The 25,103-nt window shown below is 48.6% G+C and overlaps 1 protein-coding gene across 2 annotated transcripts in view; it reads right to left on the bottom strand.

Moving 5' to 3' along the window:
- BCR (BCR activator of RhoGEF and GTPase) overlaps positions 1 to 25,103 on the bottom strand; it is a 100,543-nt gene that overhangs the window by 23,726 nt on the left and 51,714 nt on the right. For both annotated transcript variants that reach the window (XM_068157238.1, XM_068157239.1), the window contains 7 exons: positions 15,447 to 15,551; positions 14,747 to 14,932; positions 10,582 to 10,689; positions 9,642 to 9,702; positions 8,704 to 8,756; positions 8,221 to 8,361; positions 326 to 447 (listed from right to left, as the gene is read on the bottom strand). In XM_068157238.1, coding sequence (XP_068013339.1) covers positions 326 to 447; positions 8,221 to 8,361; positions 8,704 to 8,756; positions 9,642 to 9,702; positions 10,582 to 10,689; positions 14,747 to 14,932; positions 15,447 to 15,551 — 776 coding nt within the window. The remainder of the gene's footprint in view (positions 1 to 325; positions 448 to 8,220; positions 8,362 to 8,703; positions 8,757 to 9,641; positions 9,703 to 10,581; positions 10,690 to 14,746; positions 14,933 to 15,446; positions 15,552 to 25,103) is intronic.

The following is a 25,103-nucleotide window of genomic DNA, read 5'->3' as shown; positions in this document are numbered from 1 at the left end:
AGATAACAGACAGTGCTACCCCACTGGTCATCCCCTGACTGACTGAGTTATGGTTACTCAGTATTCAGTATTCCTAAGGTTGGAAAAGACCTCAAAGATCATCAAGTCCAACATGTCACCACAGACCTCATGACTAGAGTAGGGAGGACACTACTGCCCACTGCAGGCTTGAACTCATGACCTTCCCGTTAAGGGTCTGATGTGCTACCAACTGAGCCACGATACTCAGGTTTAGGATATCCACTTTCAACTGAAATTGCCGGCTAAACCCAGGATGCTGCCACAGACGAGCTGCAAAGCACACAGGCCAGAAGGAAAAGCTCACCCTCCAATCTGCTTCTTGAGCTTGGCACACAGGAAGAGATCAGTGAAAAGAAAGACATGGCGCAGCTTGCGAGCCCCCTCCACCAGCTCCACCATGAAACTGTCCTTCAGTAGCTGCCGGTGCTGGGGAAAAAGCACAGAGAAAATGTTTCAGTTACTGCATTATGAGCCCCAGATTTGGGGCTGGGGCAACACATTCCTTAGGCATGTCTCCTACAAAAGGTCTCATGCACAAAAAAGGAAGGAGGTTATTAAACGTCCTCTACTGTAAGCTGTGCTCTCTCTCTCCAGGGACAGCAATAGCCATGTGTCTCCTTTATGATCTACTTCGGGGTCAGACTTCAGGCTTCTCTCCATCACTCGTTCCTGAGCCCAAATGTAATTTACTGCGAGTCACCGCACAGCTTCCGAGCACGCCGGGGCCCGACTGGCTGGCAGCGTCTCACCCCGCACTCACCAGCAGAGGGCAGCACAGACCAGCTTGTGCAGCAGCCTCCCACCCAGCTGCAAGAAGAGCAAACACCCCCACAGACACCCCCCACTCCCATTCACAACAGCAACTGTCAACATTAACAACTCAATGTCACCGCTACTGCTTATTGCAAATGCTGTTAAGGGATAATTCCTGAACAAACGTGCAGACATCCCAGCAACCTCTTACCAGCCTGTTTAAACAGGGCCACCTGAATATGCCCCCAACCCATGCCCACCTCAGTTCCTTTTCTGTATCATACAAGCATGTCCCAAACCTAGAAAAAGGAAAGAAGCTGCACAACCCCAACCCTGTTGCATTTATTTCTGTTTTCTAGTCCTGTGGAGCTTTACAACCCCCTAAACAGGAGTCCGAGGTTGGTGGGCAAAAGCATTGCTTTCCTCATTTCCTTATGAGGGCTTTGGAGCTAAAAGACGAAAATGCTGGAGCAGTGGCACTGAGCAGGTGGCTCTGTGCTGTTACCAGTGACCAAGCCATGAGTTTCAAGCCTTGCTCTGTGCTCAGCCTTCTGCTCTAATGTCAGGACCAGCAGGACTCTGGGTGCACACCTGGAACAGATAGCTCCCACTGATGTTCAAAGCCAGGGGCATTCAGCTTTGAGAAAGTTTTCTTCCCAGCAATGTGTACAACTGTCAGCACTGCCTGGCTTCAGAGGCAGTGCAAGCAGGAGCCAGCAGCTTCTCCACACAAGTTTGCTAAGGGGCTTTTTCCTGACTTGTGCTGTTTCCCTGCTATTCCAGCTAAGAGGATGCTCCTGTGACACCAAAGAGTGACCCAACACATACTACCCATGCTTATATAGCAGGGTGTCTGGGGCTGGCAGATCTCTGCTAACTCTACCCAGTGTTCACCAACACCTCCCACTGCTGCTCACTGCCAGCCTGCTCCCAGCCCATGTTCCAGACATGCCAGTGCCCCTCACGCCAACCTCTCCATCTCTGATCCCCAGGCTGAGAAAGCCAGACAGGAAAACATCCACTTCCCAGAGAGTGCTTGGATGGGCTCTGCAGCAGCATAGCAGCCAACCTGAGCATGACCAGGGCACCCAAAGCAGAACCAGGGCTTGACTTTCTCAGGTTATACCCCATGGGTTTCGTTTGCTGCGTGACTTAACGAGTCCTCAAGACATTTACTGCAAAGAGTGTGGGAGTGCAAACCCCCACCCTGCCTCTCCTGCCACTCTTCCCATCTTGGCTCTCCAGAATGAAAACAAACCATATCAGTCCTAAGCCCAGTAGCACCATGGTAAGGATCACAAGGCAGAGAAATGCCCCTGCAGACATAATCCTTGTTTCCACACTCTGGCACCCTAACCTTGTGGATACAGACTGGGAGGCTGCATTCTCCTGCCTGCAGCTGCACAAGCACCACAGCTATAGCTGCTAGAGCACAGAGAGCAGTGTCAGCAGCCCAGCTTGCACAAAGGCCTAAGAAACCTGTGAGCAGCAGCAGCAAAAGCTGCGCCGTTCTCCTAGTGGTGGGAAGCAAGGCTACTCCCCCAGCAGGCTGTTGCACCATCCCTGGGCAGGAGCCTGTGGAGATCTGGTATCCAGCAGTGATTCAGGCTCAGAAAGGCCTCTGCATACGTTAATGTTTATTTTTAGGTGGGCATGATCCTCCTGGCTTCTCCTCAGTGGTTTTGGAGAGGACGCCTGCCTGCAGCAACACCTCTGCTAATGATGTGCATTTGTGTGCCTCCTGCTCCTGCCTGGCCACACAGCCCAGGCAGGGGACCAGAAACAGCTGGAAAAAGAAAGAACTGAAGGACAGGAGGTGTGTTGTCAGCAGCAAAAACACTCTCCATAGCTGTAAAGAGTTTCATTTGGGAACAATAACAAAGCAGGGAAGGGTGTTTTGTGAGCAAGCTAAAGCCCTCCTCTTAGGTTTCTAAATCTGATGCATATTAATTATGCTGCAAATACAGCTCAGCTCCTCCAGGGCAATGAGGAGAGCTGCCTGTTGCCAGCTCAACCTCTGCTCACTGCTTGGAGGTGTAAGGATGTTCTTTACAGCTCAGTCATCTTTGCTACCCAGCATGATGCAGAGACATGGCATGGTCCTGAGCTGGCTTTCTGACCCATTCTGCCAGGCACCAGCAGTGTTGAGCTGAGCCAAGACCCCAGCACACTGCTGGGAGTTCACAGCTGAAAAACGACCCCAGGCTAGTTCAGGCAGAAAGTCATCATCTCGGCCAGGGAAGATGCGGCAGAGGCAGGCCAACACGCTCAGCAACATGCTTCTTCACTGGCAATGGAGGGAACAAGAGAGCTGCTGGAGGATCATGAGGAACAACTTCCCAGCTCTAGATCAGCCTCCTGGTTCTGGCAGTGCCACAAGGCCATCATCTAGACCAAAGCATTTTGAAGACAAGTGCACCCTCAAGGGGAGGGGAGGCCTCCCTGAAGCAAGCAGCAGGGGTAAACTGCCACAAATGCAATCAGGTAGATAAAGAGGAGAGGACAGGAGAACACATTTGTGGATCAAGTCAGGAAGTCTCTCCTCACAGCAGTGTGGAGCTGGTATTAGACCTAACTACCAGCTTCTCTCAGTAAGCAGAGCTGCTGCTGGGGCTGGGCACAACGGGCATGCCCCAGGCTGCCCAGCACCAGGGAGCAGAGCAGGAGCGCTTCCAGCAAAGGGTCACATCCTTTGCTGCCAATGATTCATCTTGCTGGGAGGGTTCAGCAGGTCAGAGGGAGACAATAAAAGGATTTCCCAACTGGCTTACCCGATCCCTGCCAACCCCCGCAGTGAGGGAGCACAGGGCACCTTCCCAGACCTCCTGACATGAGTCAACCCACCTACCCCACCCTGGGGGAGCCAGCAGCCTCCTCAGACAGGACTCCTGCTAGTCAGGTGCTTGTGCCATTGCAGCTCCACAGGCCTTCTCCAGCAATTTGGGAACCAAAGCTCACTTGGGTCAACTCCTCCTGGCCAGGGCCAGCAACAGCTATTCCTTTGGTGGCCTCCTGTTAAACAAGAGGTCTTTTGGCTGGGTGATCCTACTGTGCATGGCATACAACAGCCTATGTGTGAGAAACCACCTCTTTATCCTGTGTCAAAGCTACTCTGCCTGCTAAGGTTACCAAAGGTACTGCAGTTTTCCTAAAATACAGCAAACAAACATCCAAGAAAACACATCTATGGGATCAGAGCAGCAGAACAGTGACCACAGACAGTCCCAAGACTGTCAGTTGCCCAGCACAAGAGCTCAGCTACAGAAGACGTTCCAGGAGCATCTGTTCATAATGTATCACCACAGAATGAATCAGGATCACCTCTAATCCCTCGAACAGGGCCTGGGCTGGCTCTTGTAAAGCTCTTGTACTGGTACTGTCACAAGTCTTCTTTCTAGGCCCTGGTTTCACCTGCTTCTTCCACCCACCTCAGTGCTCTGGACAAAAGAGCTCTCCCTGTGCATTCTTCAGTACTTGGATATCCTCTTTTGATTGCATCCTGCTTTCCTCCTCCTCTTACCTCAGTCAGTGAGCGTCTCCCCCTCCTCTGTTTCCAATCTCACGACTACCTGCATGCTCATCTATTCATCCCACAGTGTTTTTGTGCTGATTGCATATGATCAATCCTGCTGCTGTCAAGTACTGCTTCACTCCAGGAAGTGTGGCAGAAGACCAGCTTGTCTGAGACACATTCCAAAGAGTGGGATTTGAAAATGCACCCACCCAGAAGCACAGCTGCACAAAAGGCCATCTCGTCACTTGTGTGCTGAGGGAAGAGCTCGGCCAATGTGGTGACAGCAGAGGCCTGCAGCATGTGTGGGTGACAGCCCCAGGAAGGCCTGGCACATGTGTGAGGCAGGAGGAGGGTAGAGGCAGGAGATGGGTATTGGCACATGTCAGTGAGGAAGAGGTGGTTTGGCTTTCTGCAGAGCGTGGGAAGAAAACGATTCCTTGTGTGCGTGCTGGGAGAGCAGCACTGCAGAAAGGGGCTGCTCTGCCTAGGGAGCTCAGCTGGCTGCTCCCTCAGCATCTCAACAGCCTACTTCTTTCCAAAGCTTCCATCACCAGCAGCTCTCTGACTCCAGCTGCAAGACAGAGTGAAGCATCCATGACCATTTTTAATTGCTCTGTTGCCAACATCTGCCCAAGGCCTCCAGTAGCAATAGGCACCAGGCCTCGAGCTGTGCATGGTTGCCTGAGCCTAGGCTTAGTTCCCAGCTTTTCAAAGGCTTTAGTCTGCATTTCTGCTCCTTTGCAAGTGTCCTTTGTCCTGCTCCTTCCTCATCACACTTGGTCTCCACCAAGTTAAACAGGGGCCTAAGGCAATGACACTGAGTCCCTTGACTGCAATTTAAAATCCCATTCAGGAGCACAGTAGAGTTGCTTGCCAAGCAGCCTCCTCTCTCCAGGGTGAGGGAAAGACGCACAGTAGCGTAATCTGATCCACCATCTGATCCAGTGGGCTTGATCCCAAGGAACTGCCTGTCAGCCCCTCCTGTCTGAACTGGTGCTGGTGAGGCCAGACACTTAACAGCCAGTGGAGTGACCCAAAGATCAAAATGGCTTTAAGGCAGCTCCACCCCTCCATGCCATGTTGGGTTCATCACAGGACATTAACACTTCAGAAAGGATGGGATCCAATGGCCAGGGCCAAAGCAGAAATGGCCACCACTCAGGCTGGTCTGAAACATCCCAAAACAACATCCTGAGCAGAGTTGTCTAGCTGGGGTTGGTATCTCCTGGCTCCTTCATATGGCAGCCCTCAGCAAAGAATACTATAGCCAGCCTGGTAGGCAGCAAGCACCAAACCATGTGTGTGCAGGTTTAACCCACCAGTGACACCTTCCTGGCTAAAGCCTGTCCCTCTGGTGAATGATTTTACTCTCTTTGTTCCCAACCCCTTGCACTACAAAAAAAATAATCAAATTAAACCAGATCCACACATCACAGAAAACTTTCATTTAAATGCATAAGGCTAGAGCTAAAAAAAACCAACCCCAAAAAAGCCCACTGAGCCATGCAGAACCAGGGGGCTGGTGCGTAGGAAGGACACCTGCAACGGTACAAGGGGACAGCAGGCAGGTCAGACTGAGGGGACACTCCCAGAGCAGAGAATCTCCCCCTGCAGAAGGGAGGAAGGCTGTGCTGAAGAGCCTGCACTCTCTCCTGACCTGTACTTCTCTGCTCAGCAGCCTGTCACTAGGGAGATTAACAACCGGCTGCTTTCCCCAGTTCAAAGCAATCCTGGAAAAAAGGAGCTGGAGCAAGAGGCTGGCAGAGGAGATTTGACTCCTCCCTACAACACACTCAAAGGGAAAGAATATTCCACATAAAAGGCAAGGACTTGGAAAAAAAGATAACTGAGATCAGCACCTAAGCAGTCCATGAGGGGAAAGGGCTGTTTTCCCTCCTTCCTTTCCACCAAGGAAATTTCAATGGGAGGAAGGCAAATAATGAAAAAAAAAGCCATCAAAGCAAGCTGGTGATTCATTACAATAAAAAATGCATTATGCATTGGGAGCAGTCAATTAGGAGAGGCAAACTCCACACTGTCCTGTCACCCTAGGGGAAGCACAAGCAAGATGAGTGGGAGGAAAGGATAAGCAGAAAAGGAAAGATTTACAGGCATAAACAAAACCCAGCTACGACCCCAAGCTGAGCAGCCATTGCTAACCCACACAGCGTAGCTGGGAGCAGCCTTGTGTCTCTGGATTACTATGCAGAGTGACGATACCTATTCTCCAGACAGAGTGGTGGCAACTGCAGCATCACCACTTTGAAAGAAGTGAGATCTTGGTGTCAAATGGCTAACAAAATTATTCACCACCAGAGTTCCAGAGGGGAATGCAAACTCTGTGAAGCATTAGAAGCAAGTCCTTCTCTTCCCTGGGCTCAGTGCGAGCTGTGTGCAATGAGGGGGAGCACAAAGGGTTCAGTGCCCTTCAGCACACACAGCCTTTTCCTTGGGTGAGCCCTCTTCTTTCCCTCCCCACATCATACACAGAGTCACTGGAGGATCAGTGAGAGCCCAACCCTGACAAGCCTCCCTTTCCTGCTTTCTGAGATCTGACAAATACACCACTCCAAAAAGAGATCATCAGGATTATCCCCCTGAGCCTGCCCCTCTGCCTGGGCTCTGGCACCTCATTAGGATTCTGCATGACACTTTTCAAAGCCTGAATCCCTCATTGAGATGCTGACAGACAGCCAGAGAACACCAAATGCTCCCTCCCCTGTGCAGGGGCATCCTAGCCTATGATTTCTGCAGCACCTCAATCAGCATCCCCCATAACAAGGCCAGCTACTATCACTGAGGCCCTGCTGACTGATGGCTGAGCCTCTTCCTCAGCCTCCAGTTGCTCAGCCCCTCCTTTTCTCAGCTGCAGACTTCCTCAGTTGACAAAATGAGACAATGAGCAAGACTTGCAGGACAAAGTGCATCAAATTCCCAGTACTGCAGCTTCCAGCAAATCTTTGTCAGCTGCAAATCAGTTTACCAGCTAAAAGCAAGCACATTTAGCTGGCAGAATTTGGGAACACCTCAGGAAGGTTCCTGGTATCTTAACAGTCTCCTGGGCTTTGCAAGAGAGGTTTTTGTACAGGGTAATTTGGGACATTTTTGATCAGTCAGTATCTCTGGCATGCTGCCACAATTGCTCTTATACTTACACTGTCTGAGCTGCACCTCTTTTTTCTCCAATCTCCTACATCCTTCTCCCTCTTAATACTTCTGTCAGTCCTGGCTTTTCCTCATCAGGAAGGAAGGAATTGCTTTCTAATGAAACTAGGAGGCAGATAAATCGAGCCCACTGAGGCATGCAGGACTTCATCCCCGAGTAGCTCCATGCCCTCCTTATATGCAGATACAGGAACTGGACCATCTTGAATCTTTCTGGGTTTAGTCCAGCTCCTAGCAGAGCTGAGAAGAGTTCTATTACACCCATAGGAGTCAAGCACTTCCTTTCACTTCCCCAAACCATTCCATTTGTTTTGCTTCCTAGTCCCATTTACATCATTCTTCTTTAGAACTGAGGATGCAAAATGTGAGTTTTAAGGCAAGGGTGAAGGTTCTGGAAAACAACTGCTCCTAATCTTTTATGAATTCTGATCTTGCCTCAGCTTTTTCTCCTCCCAGGCTTCCTGTTTGGTTTCAGTGTGCGGGTAAAATACAAATCCATTTAGTGCACAGCATAGAAATTGTGTGTGACAAATGATTCAACACTGTTAAGGACAACACTCTGAGCACACTTTTTCTCTGGGCTTCCAAACTGTTTTCTGAGCAGAAATCAGAGGGAGCTGTTCCACATCCTTTTGAGAGCAAGGACACTGCATAAACTGTTTCTTAGCAACAAAGGAATTAATAGCACAAATTCCTAGTCTGCTCTGCAGAAAAGGGCACAACCAGCATTTAGAAAGAGAGAAAATAAGGAGAACAGGAAGCCTGACCTCCCCCTTCTTCACAGTCATGGACTGCCGGCGAGGAGTGATCTCTTCATTGATGCTGGAGAGGAAGTTCTGAGAGATCCGCAGAGCATCCTGCAGGAGTGGGTGATCAGGGTGGCTCACTGGAGTGTGCTTGAGCAAATCCTGACATCAGGAACACAAAGAACAGAACCATGAGCATCACTGGAAAGCAGAAGGGTCTAAGAGCTCCTAACTAGAGCTGTAGGACAAGGCACTCCAGCTTCTTTGTACAGATTAGAGCAAGGCTGTATCTCCACAGGAAGAGATCTCTGCACTTCTTGGCAACACCACTGAAGAGGAGGCAGGGTCCTCCCTATGGATTCCCTCCCCTTAGTGTAAAGTTAAGAGGCTCCTATGCAGCATACCAGGTTTATTTTTGCAATCTTGCAGCTCCATGGATGATTTGAAGGGTGAAGAAAACAGGATAGCAGCCTAAAATTTGCAAAGTACCCTTCAGATACTTACATGCAGGACAAGAGTGCTGCGAGTCACTCGATCCACCGGCTTGTACAGCAGAGCTGTGGAGAAAGAGCAGCAGGAAGATAAAGAAGAGGCAGCTAAATACAGCCCCTGCAGAGCAACCTGTCCCTTGCAACTGAGTGTGTAGGCACAGCTTTGGCAACCAAGGAACTCCTGGCAAATCTCCTTCTCTAAAGCTCATGTGCTGCACAGCCAGCAGCACACACATGGACACACACAGAGAAAGCAAACATGCTCCACAGCAAGCAGATGCCCACTTGTGAGCACACCTTGCCAGCCAAGGGACAAGGAGCACACAAGGTGGAACAGAACAATGGCACACAGCATGGCATGCTTCCAAACATGCCCTGCCAAACTGCCTGCTCCCACAGCTCAGACTCAGGCCTTGCTTGTTTAAAGTTTTCAAGGAGGACCCTGCAAGGTTGGCAGTGCATCCCTCTCTTCTAGAGCTCAGCATAACACATAGAGTGCTTCCAAATACTGATATCAGGCCGAAACAAGAAGGGGATTGGGTTTTTAGATCAGTGAACATGGAAGCTTCTTATGACACAGGTTGTCTTCTACTGATGTGCCTAGAGACAAGCACCATGGAACTTTGGTTATGGAAATTGGAACCGGGCTCTCTAGATGCTACCATATAACAATAACTACTGGGATTGCAGGTAGCAGATGTTCTCTCAAGCACAGCAGTACTTTGGTTGGGGTGATGAGGTTTTAAGCTGGACAGGGGGCTTCCCCATGCATATGTGCAGCTTAGTATGCACAAGCTCTGCTCCTTAGCAAAAGGGAACTGACTTCCCAGGTAGAGCCAGAAGAGTCCACAACCTTCCAGCATTAAAAAAGGCAAAACAAGAGAGTGGAGGTTTGGCAACAGCTCCACACAATCCTAACAAACCACAGTCTCCCCTGCATGGATCACTCACTTTCCAAGGAATTTTTCGTCGTCTGATCTTTAGATTCCTTTGTGCTTCTAGCCTTTAGATTCTAAAAGAAAAAGAAAACCCACGTAGCAGATGGTCAATCACCTTGAAATATCACATAGCAATGTAAGAGCCTCTCTGCTCCTCCAAGGGTGTGAGTGGAGGATAGCCCTAGCACAGTTCAAGTCACGAAGGGAAAAATGTCTTTTCCTCCTTGGAAACAGTTCTTTATCATAAAAATCCAAAGGAATATGCAATATTAAAGGTATTTGAGAGCTGCTACAGAGCAATGAACACCCCAGTATCGTTCAGCACAGATTATTTATCTGCTTGTTTCTAAAGACATGCATATGAAGTTCACATTTTCTTGGCAACTGAGTTCTTCAAGATGTAATCACCAGAGTACAAAGAGTCAATGAGCCCATGGCACTGCAGGCAACACTGGTGGCCTGGGAACCCTGAAAACCACAAAGCTTTGACTCAAGGTACTCCTCTTAAAGAAGAGAAATCAGAGCAGCCTAGTGAATAATATTGTAGCTGACACACTTGCCTTTTCAAACAGAGCCACCTTCTCCTTTCCACACCAGTGAAGCCTGCAATTTCCCCTACTGCCATAATGCAGGCCATTAAGGATGGCTTTTACACCCCAGCCAGCATCATCATTAGCAAGAGAATGAGCTGAGAAACTCAGATACAGCTTTCCCTTCCGGGAATGCATGAAGGGGGCACAGAGCACCGCCAGGGTGGGGCAGCACAGAGAGGCTGCCAGGGTGATAATCTCTACTAGCCACAAGTATGAACTGCTGTCAGAACACGAGCTGAAGCAGCTCACAACTCCTGCACAAGTCAGGGCTGCAGTGATACTTGAGGAATAGAGAGGAGTGCCATGGCAGGGCATTAGTCAGATGCAGACAGCTCGTGTGTCTGAATAACATGACATTACCTCTGAGATCTCAGCAAACTGAGCGTTGGCTTGGCAGCATTTCTCTGCTGTCTCCATGGCAACTTCATAGTTATCCACAAAGGCCCGGTACACTCCCAGCTGGCTGGCCTGCAGGAAGCAAAACAAAACACAATGAAGGCTGGGGAAGAAGACAGTTTGGGATGGCCAGCCTTGGGATCAAATGATCAGATCATGTTTCTCCGCAGCAGAGAATTGCAGGGAACAGTGGGCAGGCCCTGATAGCTTGGCTTAAGCTTCATCCATGCCCCCATCCAGCCAGTTCCATCTATGCCGAACTAGCTCACTTGTGAAGGATGTGGAAGCCTGCAAGAATGACACATCCTTATTGCTGTCATCTATTTTTCCCTTCTGAACTGCCAGATTAGTATCTATTAACATTTTAGCTCACTGATGTAACTGGAGCTGCTGGCTGTTTCCCACAAAATATGAATCAGGCAGGCATGATTCAGGCCAACAGCACAAATGTGACCCCAGAAAGCTACTTGTTGGTGTTTGCACGATGGAGCCACCAAACCAAACCCAGATATCAACCCCTATCTGCACTGGTGAATATCAGCAGCAGAGTGCTGAAAATAGAGAAAAGAGATCTAGAGCACAATCTGCTTGGAAGGCAGTGACTGTAGCACCAGGCAACAGAACAAGGCAATTTTGTGCAGCAGGAGGAATATGAAATGGGTCCAGAAGAAGATGGAGCAGGCCTCAGAGTGCAGTGACAAGCCGTTACCACCACTGCTCTTAGCACTGATCTTGTTTGCTGACTTCAGAATGGCAACCACATTTGTGCCAGAGAATGTAAGATCCAGCCTGGGGAATCCCTGGGTAGCTTCCCAGCTTGTCTGAATTGCAGAGCTGGGTTGGTGTTGCAGAGCTGCTCAGGCTATGCTTGTAAACATCTCAGCAGCTTGAGCATGCTTGCAAGTGTGTGGCCAGCAGTGAGCCAACAGGTGGAGTGCTGGGAAAGGCTCCATCAAGCAGAAGTTTGTTTCCAAGGAGCCTCCTCTCACCTTATAATTTCTGCAGCTGCCTTGGACACTTCTGCATGAGATGTGCAAGGCAGAGCAGGTAACTTTCCCACAGACAGGGCTCTATTCCTCCCCTGCTCTCTCACAACCATTTGTGTTCCCCATTCTCTATGGAGCTCTGTGCAAGAGATGCTGGACAAGGAAAAGCCCCTCTCAGGAAAGCATTCCCTGTACAGATGTCTTTGAGGGACAGTGAGCTGTTTCCTAGGGCACTTTTTACTGAAAAATGAGGAATCTATTTTAAGCCTCTTACAAAACCCCATGGCTAGGACTGAAGCTGAAGCAAACGGTGTTCACTCACACCAAGGATGACCTGGTCCCAGAGTGCGGAGAGAATTTAATTTGCATTTGCCACCAGGGCACAAGCCTGTGAGGAGGCTGCTGTCAGGATTACTGATCACTGCTCATGACATTTGGGTTCAGATGATGCCAGCTCACATGGCAGAGTTTTACAGTTTTCCCATTCCTGTGTGGCTCTTTCATTTCCTGTTACTCCTGAGCAGTCTTTCATTTCGCTCCTCCAAACATGCCACTGTGAAAACATCTTTTTTCAGCAAAAACCTGAGCTTCCAATCCAAGCAATAATGTCCTCACACAGCTCTCATGCTGGTGTGAATTTTCTCTCTTTCAATTAATCTGAACACACTAAAAATGAAACAAACTTTGGTAAAAAGAACTGGCTTTTGGTTAATTAATTCATTTTTAATTCCTGAAAGCTATCAGTGACAACATTTGCTAAACATTTCTTCATTTCTACAAGCAGCTCTGAAGTGTTTCCTTTCCACTTATGAAAAATACCTGCAAAATACTCCCCCAAAATGAGAAGCAAATTTCACTCCCAAAGCCTGCCACCTTTTGTTCCCTTTTCTTTAAGTTTCAACAGGAACAAGGTGCACTAACAGTCACTGATGGTCACACTTTGTGCCAGACCACATGAAATTCAAAAACTACCTTTAACTTCATTCCACAGTGCTTTGTTCTGTGTGACATTAAAGAAGATTAATGTCCCCAGGGATCTCAGAATAGTGACAGTGATTCCAGTGGTCATCATCAGATTGCGTGACAGGCCCACAAGTAAACAGAGCCTGCTCCATAGGTTTGATGTACAACCAGTAGAGATGTCTTGCGATGCCTGATGTTCTGGTCTCTCCCATCTAGCTGCTTCCCACTGCCTGCCAACAATTATTAGCTCTATGTCATCCAGAGAGCTCACAATTCCCACTGATACTGGAGCAAAGCACCAGAAACTGAAACTGCTAAGCTAGCTCCAAAGCCTCCTGCACTGGGTCAATTTGCTCCTTTGCATCCAATACTAATGCAGCACAATCAACAATTCTGTCACAAATGCAGGAAAATCAAAGGAACATGAAAAACAGAGTGCAGGAAGGACTTCACTCCTGCACCTGTGATCACCATCAGCAAGAAATGGTCTTAAGCAAAGGTCTGAGTAGCTGTGCACTGAGTCAAGGTTTGCTTGACAGCCAGCAGTGGTAGAGAGTACATTTAGATCCTCTTCTGTCAGTGCTATCTTCACTGCTGCACCACAATTCCAAAGAGTCACAGAATTGTCAGGGTTGGAAGGGACCTCAAGGATCATCTAGTTCCAACACCTCCCACCATGGGCAGGAACACCACACACTGGACCAGGCTACTCCGAGCCCTGTCCAGCCTGGCCTGAAAAACTTTAAGGGATGGGGCTTCCACCACCTCCCTGGGAAACCTGGTCCAGCATCACCACCCTCATGATGCACCTATGAAATTACTTCAGCTCCTTAAAACACACCAAGTGGCTGGTTATTCAAGACCCTTCCCTAGAATTCAAAGAGCAGTAGGTGCCATTCCTCTTGATCATGAACAAAGTATCACTCGGTCCCTTACTACCTCTCAGGAGGCACTGTACCAGACCTCCCTACAAATGCACAAGTTCCTTGAGCACTTGGGATCCCATCTTCTTCTGAATCTGAACAGGGAAAGCTGACAGCAATATACTGTGAAGGTTTCCCTATGCTGTCCCCCACTCCTGGCCTTCCCACCAGAAAAGGCTAAACATACAGCAGTTGGTAAGGCTTCAGCAGCCTTCTGTAGCTTTGCTTCGACAACCAGCAGCAGGTGGTTTTGTCTTCTTAAACCAGTTGCTCCAGTTGCATACCAGGAACTACTCACCAAGACACCAGCTTGGCCCCTCCTGGTTAAAACACGCTCACAGTCAAAAGCTGATTCCCATATTTTGATCTTGAGCTGCTGGCATGCATGGAAAACATCATCTTCCAGGCCCACCTCTCCCTGATCCATAGGGGATGGGGCTGGTGCTGGACTACACAGCTGCTAACAATTGAGTGACCCTGGTAAAGCACACTCCTCATCCAATAAACCCCTCAGTGGAATGTCACTCCTACCCTGAGAATCAAAGGCACCTCAGGAATGCAGAGATTCTTTTCTAAAAAGGAAAAAACAGCTCCTTTAATCCTTTGCTCCCTGCACATGCTAGGGGAGAGGCTAAAGGGGCCAAAGGAATCTCCTAGAATGCAAACAATTTGTCATCTGGCTCAGAAACTCAGCAATTTTCATTCAGCCTCAGGAATATGCTGTGTATGTCTTTGCTGTGTCCTGTGCTCAGGGAATTTTGTTGAGCATGCTTGGAGGATTCTCAGCATCAAGTTGACTGCATCAGCAGAGCAGCAAGGGGAATATCAAGGCCAGATGGTGGTAGAAGAGCAGAGCCAAAGGTGATGACCATAAACCAGAAAATCAGCCCAAGACAGAGCAAAGCACCACAGAGAAGGAAGTGTGTGTGAGGGAGCTGAGCAGCACCACTCAGCTGTTGTGTTCAAAAGCGTGCTGATGAATGCTGCACTCTCCCACCTTCCTCTAAAGCAGATGGATTGACAGCACTGCAACGCCCTGGAGATTCAGCACCTCTGTGAAGCTGTGTCTGTATTAGCAATGGCTTGCTGCAGTCTCTAATTAAAGCCACTTCTGCTGGAGGTCCTTCTCTGCAGTGGCAGTGTCACTCATCTCCTCTAACCCACTGTGGGCTTTCATCCCTTCAGCCTCTGCAGCAGTAACCCAGGGGGATCACACCAGCAGCTGTGAGACAAACAAGAGGTAACAAACTGACTCACCAGCTTTTGGAAGAGGTCCCCTACACGCTGCTGGTGACTCCACTGCTGCACTCGGGGAAAGAGCCCATCATAGAATTCTTTGTGGATCTCATAGAGCTCAGGCACTTTGAAGAATATTGTCTCAATCTGCTGACTAGTCAGCACAGGCTGAGAGGTGGTGGCAGCTGCTTTCAAAGGCTTCATAGGCTGAAATCAGCAAAGGAGGAAATCAGGCTCATGCAAACCAAGTACATTCACCCGTGCCACATTACAACCCATCCCTCCAGAGAACTGTTTTCCATCCTGTTAATAAGAGATATTTGCATTCACACAGCTCCTGAAAGCTAGACACTAATAAGTTTTCTGGTGGGGATCTGCCACCTTTGGTAGGTGGATTTTCCCAGGACATTAATTGTGCAATTAAAATCCCTTTGCACTTTCTTCCCTTAATCTCTGTCCAACTGTACAGCAATGTGTCTAAATAAGCAGCACAGGATGCTGAAAGGCAGGGCTACTGGATACTGCCACACTACTAACTCCCTGGGTGTGCCATATCCAGTCCTTTCTTTAAGCCTCTTTCTCTGCTGGAGCAGTAAACAGGTGTCTTTATACCCAGCAACTTATAACCTGTGGTGTGTGAGGTTCTGGGAAACTTTGGATGGAGGCAGCAGTGAAAATTCAAGTACCAGTGTTTGAAACGGTATCTGCTACCAGCACTTACCAGCAGCAGAGCCTCCAGGTGGCTCAGATATGTTTCCTCACTGGCCAGGATTCCTGACAGGACCCATTTTCTCATCTCCAGGCCTTTCTCCAGGTCTGGCTCACTCTACAGGAAGGTGGGGAGAGAGAAAGAAAAAAACCCAGGCTGAGGATGGAGAGCAAAAGACATCATTCAGCTGAACAGAGCATACTTGGGCTTTCTGGGTTACTTTCAGACCAAAAAAATCCCCAAATAATAAAAAACCCCACCTGTGCTCATTATCTTGTTTCTAAAAACACACAGACATAAAGCATTAAAGAAATTCTTGTTTACCAGCACCCAGCTTTAGTCAAGTCAGCCACATTTGGTGCCTCGATTACACGGCCAGGCCTCTTCACAAAATTCAAAACACAGAACTTAAAAATTCAGAATTTCTCCTCCTAGACAAATCTTAGGGACCCTTGGTTATGTGCAATTCCCTCCCTCCTCCCACAAGGGTTCTCCATGATGTTACTCCAAAGCCATGTTTCTCTGTACAGACAGGACCCTTTACCCTGCACCCACACAGGGTGTGCAGCCAGGCAGAAAGGGACCTGGGGGTACTGGTCAACCATAGCTGGAACATGAGCCAGCAGTGTGCCCAGGTGGCCAAGAAGGCAAATGGCATCCTGGCCTGAATCAGGAACAGTGTGGCCAGCAGGAGCAGGGAGGTCATTCTGCCCCTGTGCTCAGCACTGGTTAGGCCACACCTTGAGTCCTGTGTCCAGTTCTGGGCCCCTCAATTCAAGAGAGATTTTGAGGTGCTGGAGTGTGTCCAGAGAAGGGCAACAAAGCTGGGGAGGGGTTTGGAGCACAGCCCTATGAGGAGAGACTGAGTCAGCTGGGGTTGCTTAGCCTGGGGAAGAGGAGGCTCAAGGGAGACCTTATTGCTGTCTACAACTACCTGAAGGGAGGTTGTAGACAGGTGGGGGTTGGTCTCTTCTCCCAGGCACCCAGCACCAGAACAAGAGGACACAGTCTCAAGCTGCACCAGGGGAAGTTTAGGCTGGAGGTTAGGAAGAAGTTCTTCCCAGAAAGAGAGATTGGCCATTGGAATGTGCTGCCCAGGGAGGTGGGGGAGTCACCATCACTGGAAGTGTTTAAAAAGAGTCTGGATGAGGCACTTGGTGCCATGGTTTAGCTGATTAGATGGTGTTGGGTGATAGGTTGGACTTGATGATCTCGAAGGTCTTTTCCAACCTGGTTAATTCTGTATTCTGTATTCAGTACCCAGTGGTCACAGCCTGGCACTGCTGCTCCAGCTGCTCTTTCTCCCACTCTCTACTGCTCACTAAGTTATTTTTCAGTGCCATCTTGCACAATGTCTATTTTTGGTTAGAAGATGGAATAATCAGCGCTGCTGGGAATGCACATGCTGATTTTCTTATAGTGATTTCACAAAGGAGTTCTCAGCCAAAACAATTAGACAGAAAAATAAACAAATAAATATATAAATTCCTGGGCCAGTGTACACATCAAGGGGAATCAGACATCAAGTATTAGGAGAAGCAGGAATCCCCTCCCTGCTGAGTGCTTCCTCTCAAAATGGTGACCTGAAAAATATTTAACCTGATTAAGTGGAATTGAGTATTTCCAGAAACTCTGACACAGTGCGGCCAAATAATGGCAGTTGTCACTAATGAGACACCCTCTTTTCAGAGGGCCCTTACTGCCCTTTCTTTCTATTTCACTCCTTCACAGAAATGGCTTTTCACAATTCTTACAACCTTTCTGTTATGTTAAATGTCTCTAAGAATAGTCAGAGGATACTTTTGCACAGCTTTGGGTAGGCTGGTTGGGGCTCCATCCTACTCAGTCACCAAGGGAATCTTCAGCTATTGATTTCAGCAGCAGGAAGATCAGGAAAGGCAGCAGCATGCTCCCTTCTCTCCACTGAACATAAAGCCCCATTTAGTTCAGGTCCTGCAGATCTCTCTGTGAGGTTAATTAAGGACAGAAGTTGGCAATAGGTAAGCTCACAGTGACTGTCCCACTCGGGGTGTGATGCTGAGCCCATGCACCACACAAAGAGGGAAACTGATCTTCACGCTCCCAGATAATTCTGGACTCAGCTTCATCCATAGCACTCTGCACTGGGTTAGGAACTGGCTGGAGGGCCATGCCCAGAGAGTGGTGGTGAATGGTGCCACATCCAGCTGGAGGCAAGTCACTAGTGGTGTCCCCCAGGGATCAGTTCTGGGCCCCATCCTGTTCAATGTCTTCATTGATGATCTGAATGAGGGAATTGAGTCCATCATCAGTAAATTTGCAGATGACACCAAGCTGGGGGCACGTGTTGATCTGCTAGAGGGTAGAAGGGCTCTGCAGAGGGACCTTAACAGGCTGGACAGATGGGCAGTCCAACATGATGGCATTCAACACGATGGCTGAACTTTGGTCACGACAACCCCACACAGTGCTACACGCTGGGGTCAGGGTGGCTGGAGAGCAGCCAAACAGAGAGGGACCTGGGGGTACTGATTGACAGCTGGCTGAACACAAGCCAGCAGTGTGCCCACTGGTGGTCAAGAAGGCCAATGACATCCTGGCCTGCATCAAGAATAGTGTGGCCAGCAGGAGCGGGGAAGTCATTCTGCCCCTGTACTCAGCACTGGTTAGGCCACACCTTGAGTACTGTGTCCAGTTCGGGGCCCCTCAGTTTAAGAAGGACATTGAGACTCTTGAACATGTCCAGAGAAGGGCAATGAGGCTGGGGAGAGACCTCAAGCATAAGCCCTACGAAGAGAGGCTGAGGGAGCTGGGATTGTTTAGCCTGGAGAAGAGGAGGCTCAGGGGAGACCTCATTGCTCTCTACAGCTACCTGAAGGGAGGTTGTAGCCAGGAGGGGGTTGGTCTCTTCTCCCAGGCAATCAGCACCAGAACAAGAGGACACAGTCTCAAGCTGCACCAGGGGAAGTTTAGGCTTGAGGTGAGGAGAAAGTTCTTCACAGAGAGAGTTGTTAGCCATTGGAATGTGCTGCCCAGGGAGGTGGTGGAGTCACCATCCCTAGAGGAGTTCAAGAGGGGATTGGACGTGGCACTTGGTGCCATGGTTTAGTAGTCATGAGGTCTTGGGTGACAGGTTGGACTTGATGATCTTTGAGGTCTTTTCCAACCTTATTGATTCTATGATAAACATCCTGATTTTTGAACACTCCCAGTAAATTGCACAGGTTATTTTCTAGGCTAAGAGATCTTGGTGCAAATACTGTGTTAAAAAAAAACAGAAAATAAAAGGAAAAAAAGTTGTGCTGTGTCAAACACCACAGCCAGCTGCTGCATTAAAGTGTCAGACAGAAACTGTGCCAAGGAAATGGGTAAGATTTACACTCCCCTCGGGTACTACATGGGAAAAAGAGCTTGTCTTTACCTCCCCCCTTCAGAGAGGTTCAGTAACAACCACAGTGCCTTTTAAAAATCCTTGCAGGGTAGCTCAGGGATGCCAGGAATCTGTAATTCAGCAGCTGTGTTCAGAAGATTTTAGAACACCACCAGCATCAAACTACCTGGTGACGTGAATGCTGCAACAGATGCTGCGCGTCTCTGCGGCACACACAGGTGTCTGCCTGCCTGCCTCAGCTCAGACAGAAATGTGCACCAAGGCTGTGACCACTCCTCAGGGCTTTTGTACCACCAGCAGCCTGGGTGTCCACCTTGTGCACCATCTTATAAGGCACAATACAGAGATGTAACCAAGAGAAACAGCCCCAAGATGTTTCACAAAGACTGCCTTCATCCAAAGAAGCAGGGATGCAGCAGCCCTGCTGCAAGAACACCACAACACTTCCTGCCTTCCAAAGATTTCTTACCACACTTCAAACATAAAAATGCAGCTTCACAAAGAAGCACTGAGAAAAACTAACAGTGCTCCAAAGTGCCCACTGCTGGGACTGAGGTAACTGCTCAATATTGACACAGCACTATAATGCTCTTCAGCAGGTTCTCTTGGAGGAGGTGAGGATCTGAAAACCAGCTGGGTATGTTTGTAACATCTGTAAAGAGCAGCACACAATGGCAAGTTATTGAAATGATTCAAACTTCCCCATCACCACAGTGGCACAACAGTTTTCCTCTTCACAAACACAAGCTTTAATTTAGAAGCCAGTTCTTGCTGGGCACCATCAGCTGACAGAGACAGCATTTTCTGCCTGAATGTTAATTTCCTCTCTTTAAAAGAGATGTGCTTTCAGAGAGACAAACATCTCCCAGGACACACTGGAGGCCTTCCTTCCTGGCCAGTACCACAAGGTCACTTTGCAAAGCCCAAAGCATTGTCCTAACCCTTTTTGAACAGGAGCATTTTCCAAGTGCAGTGCTTGCAGAACTCTAGCCTCAGATGCAGCCAGGCAGGGCAGGGCCTGGTTGCTTTAAGCTACACTGCAGCAATTGCTGAAGAACCCTCGGGGGAGTTTATCCAACGACCATACAGAATACGACAAGGTTTCCAATGCAGTACCTCAGATTTACACAGAGTTGCCTCATATGTGTAAAGATGATCTCCTGCTGCTCCTGCTGTGTCAGGGATCAATAGGACACCGCAGTTCCACTGTCTGCATTGTGCTGCCACTCTGCATCTCCTCCTAAGAGCCAGAGCCCTGACAAGTGTCCTGCTGAGGGAAACCTTTGCTAACAATGGCATCCAGGGTAGCACTGAGCAGCACCTCTTGCAGCAAGAGGAACATCTGGAAAACAGCCCCTGTAATGCTGAGAGCCTCAGATTGCTTTTAAAGTCACACTTGTTCTGATACATACTCCAGGACTGAGAAATTCACTGGGAGCTGGTGCCAAGGTCAGGAAGAAGAGGAGCAAGTTATTCTTTAGCAGTACAACATTCCTCACTTCCAGCAGGGGAACAGGCTCAGCTGCTCACCCCAAACAGGGCAGAGCAATTAGCAGGCAGTGATACTGCCAGGCTGTCCCTCCACTCTCCCCTTACAGCACGCCAAGAAGGGATGCACACAGCGCCAAGGGCATTTTCTGCTTTGCCCATATCTGACAAAGAAGGGAAACAAAGAGCAACACTGTAACCAGAACAGCCCCACTGACTGCTCTGCTGCTGCGCTCCAGGCAGAAGGGCATTTAGAGAGGGAACATCCTGGGAGTAAGTATTGAGCTCCCCACCAGTTCAGGGAGATCTGCCAAGGTTGAGGACTCCTTTCCTCTACCCTGGGAAGAAGGAAGCAGTGAGAAATCTTTGAGCTGGATGTGGCAAGGGGAGGAGCTGGTACCACATCTACCAGACCACACCAGTTAGGGCAAAATACACCTATTACCCAAAGTGCAGATGGGCTGTTCCAGCAGGATGTGGGAGCTGCTCGGATTGGCAAAGTAAGCACTCAGCAGGGAGTGCCAGGTGGTCAGCAGTCCATCCCCTGCTTCCTACCCAGCTTGGTTAGCCCACTTTTTGCTTGTACAAGTCAGACCAGTATGTCATGTTCTGACTCTGACCATACCTCCTTAATGCCAGCATCCATTTCTCCCCTTTCTCCATTGCCCTTCTATCTTTTGGCTCCCTCTCTGCCCACACATTTCAGAATAAATCTGTTTTACAAGACTATCACAGGACAGCAGCCAGAGCATTCCTGTCTGTCTGCCATGAGGACCCAACACCTAGCCAGTGGTGAGGAAGCAAGAAATCAGTGTTCTGCTTGCAGTCCTCATGAAACACATTTTGTAAGAAAAGCAAACAAACAGAATGATGGAAAGCAGCAGAAAGGAAGTTTCACGGGTGTCCCATGCCTATGAGGTTCTGGTTTTTCTCTTTTCAACTGGGTGGTGCTTCTTGCTATTCCAAAGACTTAAACCCCAAACGACTGAGTCACAGGCATAAGGGCAGTCCTGGGAGCTAACCCAAGGCCAGCCGGAGTGGCGCGAGGCTGTGGAGATACCAGGGAGTGCATCCGCTGGCCCCGAGCCACAGCAGCTCCGAGTGTTTACAGCTCATCAGCCCCAGCACTCCAGTTTGCTAACCAGGCTGGCACTGCACCTTGGAGTCAATTACTGCAAGCTTGAGATTCAGCAGCTCCAAGGATTAGACAGACTCGTCCCTTCCTGGCTCTGTTCAGAGAACTGGGGCTCTCTGGTTGTTGTTGCAATTAACAGCAGTAATTGTTTTCTTGCACGTTAGACAAACACAGATTAAGAACCCAGGAACCACACATGTAAGGTTTTTGCAAAGTGGCTGCTGCCAACACAGCTCTGAAAGGAGAATCAGCGATTCCAAGTGGGCGTATGAAAGGCACTTCAACTCTCAGCCCTTCCTCTGGTACAGGGTGTTCAGATGGTGTGCAGTGAATGTGCTCAGAGCAGAGGTTTCCCATAAGGACAGCTCAGAATTTCATAGAGGAACTGACAGCCTATGGCAAACAACTTATTTCCATTTTCCAAGGGTAAATATCTGAAAGTTCTGCTAAACAGGCTGGAGGTGTCTCATTGTCTTGGATGGTATTAAACAGGGCAAATTCTCTAACCAAGCCAATCATGCTCTGTGCATGGAGGGGAAGGACCAGGAGAGGAGCCAGCATTATTTATAACATCAGTACTGGTGTGCCAGCTCTTCTCAGGAAGGGCTGTACAGCCAGGCAGAGCCCTTAAGGAGCAAAGATCTGGAGAGCAAAAAGGAAAAGTTGCATCTGTTGGGGGTGGTGAGGGGAAAATGACAGTCAAACAACCCAAACCAAAGACTGAGGGAACAGAGGAGAAGGATTTGGAAGTGCTGAAGACAGGAGGACAAGCTAGCAATGCACTACCAAGCAGAGAAGTAATCCCATGTACTGCTGTAGCTTCAGAGGGCAGCAGCTTTGGACTCCCTTGGGACCAAGCTAGGAAAAAAATCCACAACCTGCTCTGCCACAGCCCTGCTTTCCACATAGCTGGCAGACACTGAGAACAAAAGAATCTGGTCTGAGGACCACCAACGTCTGCCAGTGCTGCACCACCCATGGGCTGTGCAGTGGAAAAGGACAGAGAAATTCTGTCCAAGTAAGGGCCAATTTCCCCTGCAACAGAACAGAAAGCAGGAGCTGGCTGCTCAGCTTTTGCACTCCCTGGGTGTGATAGATACAAGAATTGGAGAGAGCTGTTTTGGGAAAAAACTCATCTAAACTCTAAAACAGTGACTCCCCTCATTTCCTGGTGGGGTGCAACCAGCTTTGCATTCCCACTGGCTGCCCTGCACCCACCTCCAGAGGCCCACACCCTCAGATCCAAGTCTTTGAGCCTGGCTTTGCTGGTGAGATATTGAAAGGCCTTTCTTATTTCTCCTCTTCCCATCACTGTCATCTCTCCTCACGTGAACAGCAGCAATGGGAGCATGATGACTGACATTTCCCATGCTGTCTTATTAGCCTCCAGGCTGCAAGCCACCCACTCCAACACTATTTGGCAATAACTCTTCTCTAGTGAAGGGGGTCAGTCACTAGCTTCCCAGCTGTCTCAATGCTCTCCTGGGTCCCAGGAATGCTGTAGCAAGCTAACTCTATCCAGGTATCTCCTCTACTTCTCTTCCCAGCTGAGGGGGAAGACAGACACATTTTCTGGGAGTGAAATTTCACTACCTACTACAAACTCTGACACCTTCTGAAGTGGCCAGCATTGGGGAGTTCAACTGCTGCAGAAAACAAGCTGCAGGAAAATTACATCACTTCTCAACTTAACTAAACAAACAACTTCAGCCATTAGTGGAACCCTTCTCCTTTTTCCTCTTTCCCCTGTAGGTTTGCTTCAAAGCAATAGCCCAAGTTTGGCAGCAGCCTGGCTTCACGGCAGGACATGTCAGCAGCTCAGCACGAGATTCTGGAAAAGCCAGACCAGGGGGTACAACCCAGATTGCTCAATGCAAAAACATTTGCTAAAGCCTCCTTACCACAAAAATGACAACTCAGGAGATGCTGAGATTCACACTACAAACACCCATGCTTGTTATGTGCTCTCTGAGTGACAGACAGAACTGCTGCTGGGGTGCCTCTCGTTACTCTCCTCAGAGCAACAGCTGTTTGTGTAGTGGATACACAGAAAGTGGAATATGAATCTTAAGAGGTGGGCACAGTGGGAGAGTTTGGAGGCACATCAGCCAGGGTCTTTTAGTCAGCAGGTGGTAGGTGGGATTGGAAAACAGATCCCAAACAGCAAGGTGTAGAATCAACCTTCCAGAAGTCAGTTCCAATCCTCACTTCCTGGAACACAGAATTTGAGGTGCTGGGAGCTGCTTAACCTACACACTGAGGAAACTACATGAAACCCCTCAACCAGAGGTGCAGAAGGTATCACTTAATTCTTTTAGAAAAAGACACTGCTTTTGCCAGTCTGTATGGTAGCTGGGTAGCCCAGGTGGAACCCTGATGTGCTATCAGCAAGGGTTATAGATGCTATAAGCAGATGGAAGGACTTAGTCAAACACTTGGCAGAAAACTACAAGTTTAGAGCAAGTCCACAAGACAAATCAAAGCAAAATACCCTCAATATCCAGAAAGCAACAAGCCAGGCTCCAAGAGGAAGGCTGGCCTCATGGCTAAGGCAGATGAACATCACTCCAGAATGCTGCCATGTCTGTGTGATGCTAAGCACATTACTTAGAAATAAATTTATTTTAAATCAATCAATCCATCGTTGTTTCCATTGTTTTCCATTCCCTGGGTGCCTGTCTGCCTGGAGTGTTCATTCTTGGCTGCAAGTGAAATTACAGGGATTTCATTTCAAATGTAAAGAGAACTGCATTAGGAGTCAGAACCTGGCTTCGCAGAATATTATATGGCTCACAAAGCACCCAAAATTAGCAGATGCTTTTCCTGCCCTCTGTCTGCCTTGATTACCTGTAGGTAGTGAACATACCATCCTCTTATCTCACAGGAACCTTGCCAGGATAATTAGGGCCTGTGTAGCATTCCAACTGTACTTGGAGTCAACAGTCAAGACAAAAGGAAATGAGTACTCCTGTACTCAGAGTTCATCCTGTAATGAAGGTGTACACACAACTTGAGAGATAAAACACCAAACCCATGGAACATCCTTCACTACAGACTGAACAGGGCAAGAGCCCCTCTGAAAATAGGACATGACTGTAATTGATAATAATAGAAAGATTCAAGGCAAGGCTACAGGCACAAGGCAAGGCTGGAGAACCATAGTCACTTCAAGCTTCTGAATGCCTTCACACCTTCAATATCCTGTGCAAGACAGAGTATGTGTCAGCTTGTTACCTGCAGTTAGTTGTTAGTTAGTTACCTGCTGGTCATAAAGAGAATCTAAAATTTTCAGAAGCAATTGCAGGCACCTAAATCAAAAGGGCAAGGAGACAACTATAAAAGCAAACACATGTAAATGTTCCCCCTGCACCTGATTAGCAGAACTAGGAAAGTCCTCATCCATCCTGGTGTTTCTGCTCCAACATACTTTATGTGTCCGATCCATTACTGCACAGTTGACAATTTTGTCACTGATGTCTTTTCCACCACAGTAAAAGCCATCCAACAACTCACAGTGACAGAAAACTTGTTTGGGGAATACTGCACCCAAATATTGATGTCACAGACTGTCCTTCATAAGCAGCATTTTCTATTGTGGAATAATTACAGACAGGATCAGCTGAAACCCTTGGGCTTCACCATCAAAACCTAATCTGTATCAGGGCACCTCTTCCAC

Source organism: Melanerpes formicivorus, unplaced genomic scaffold (assembly GCF_026170545.1).
Source record: "Melanerpes formicivorus ecotype bairdi unplaced genomic scaffold, bMelFor1.0.p_v2 SCAF_36, whole genome shotgun sequence".
Classification (NCBI taxonomy): Eukaryota; Metazoa; Chordata; class Aves; order Piciformes; family Picidae; genus Melanerpes; species Melanerpes formicivorus.
The sequence above is the reverse complement of the archived record's forward strand: the minus strand, read 5'-3'. Positions and strand labels throughout refer to the sequence as shown.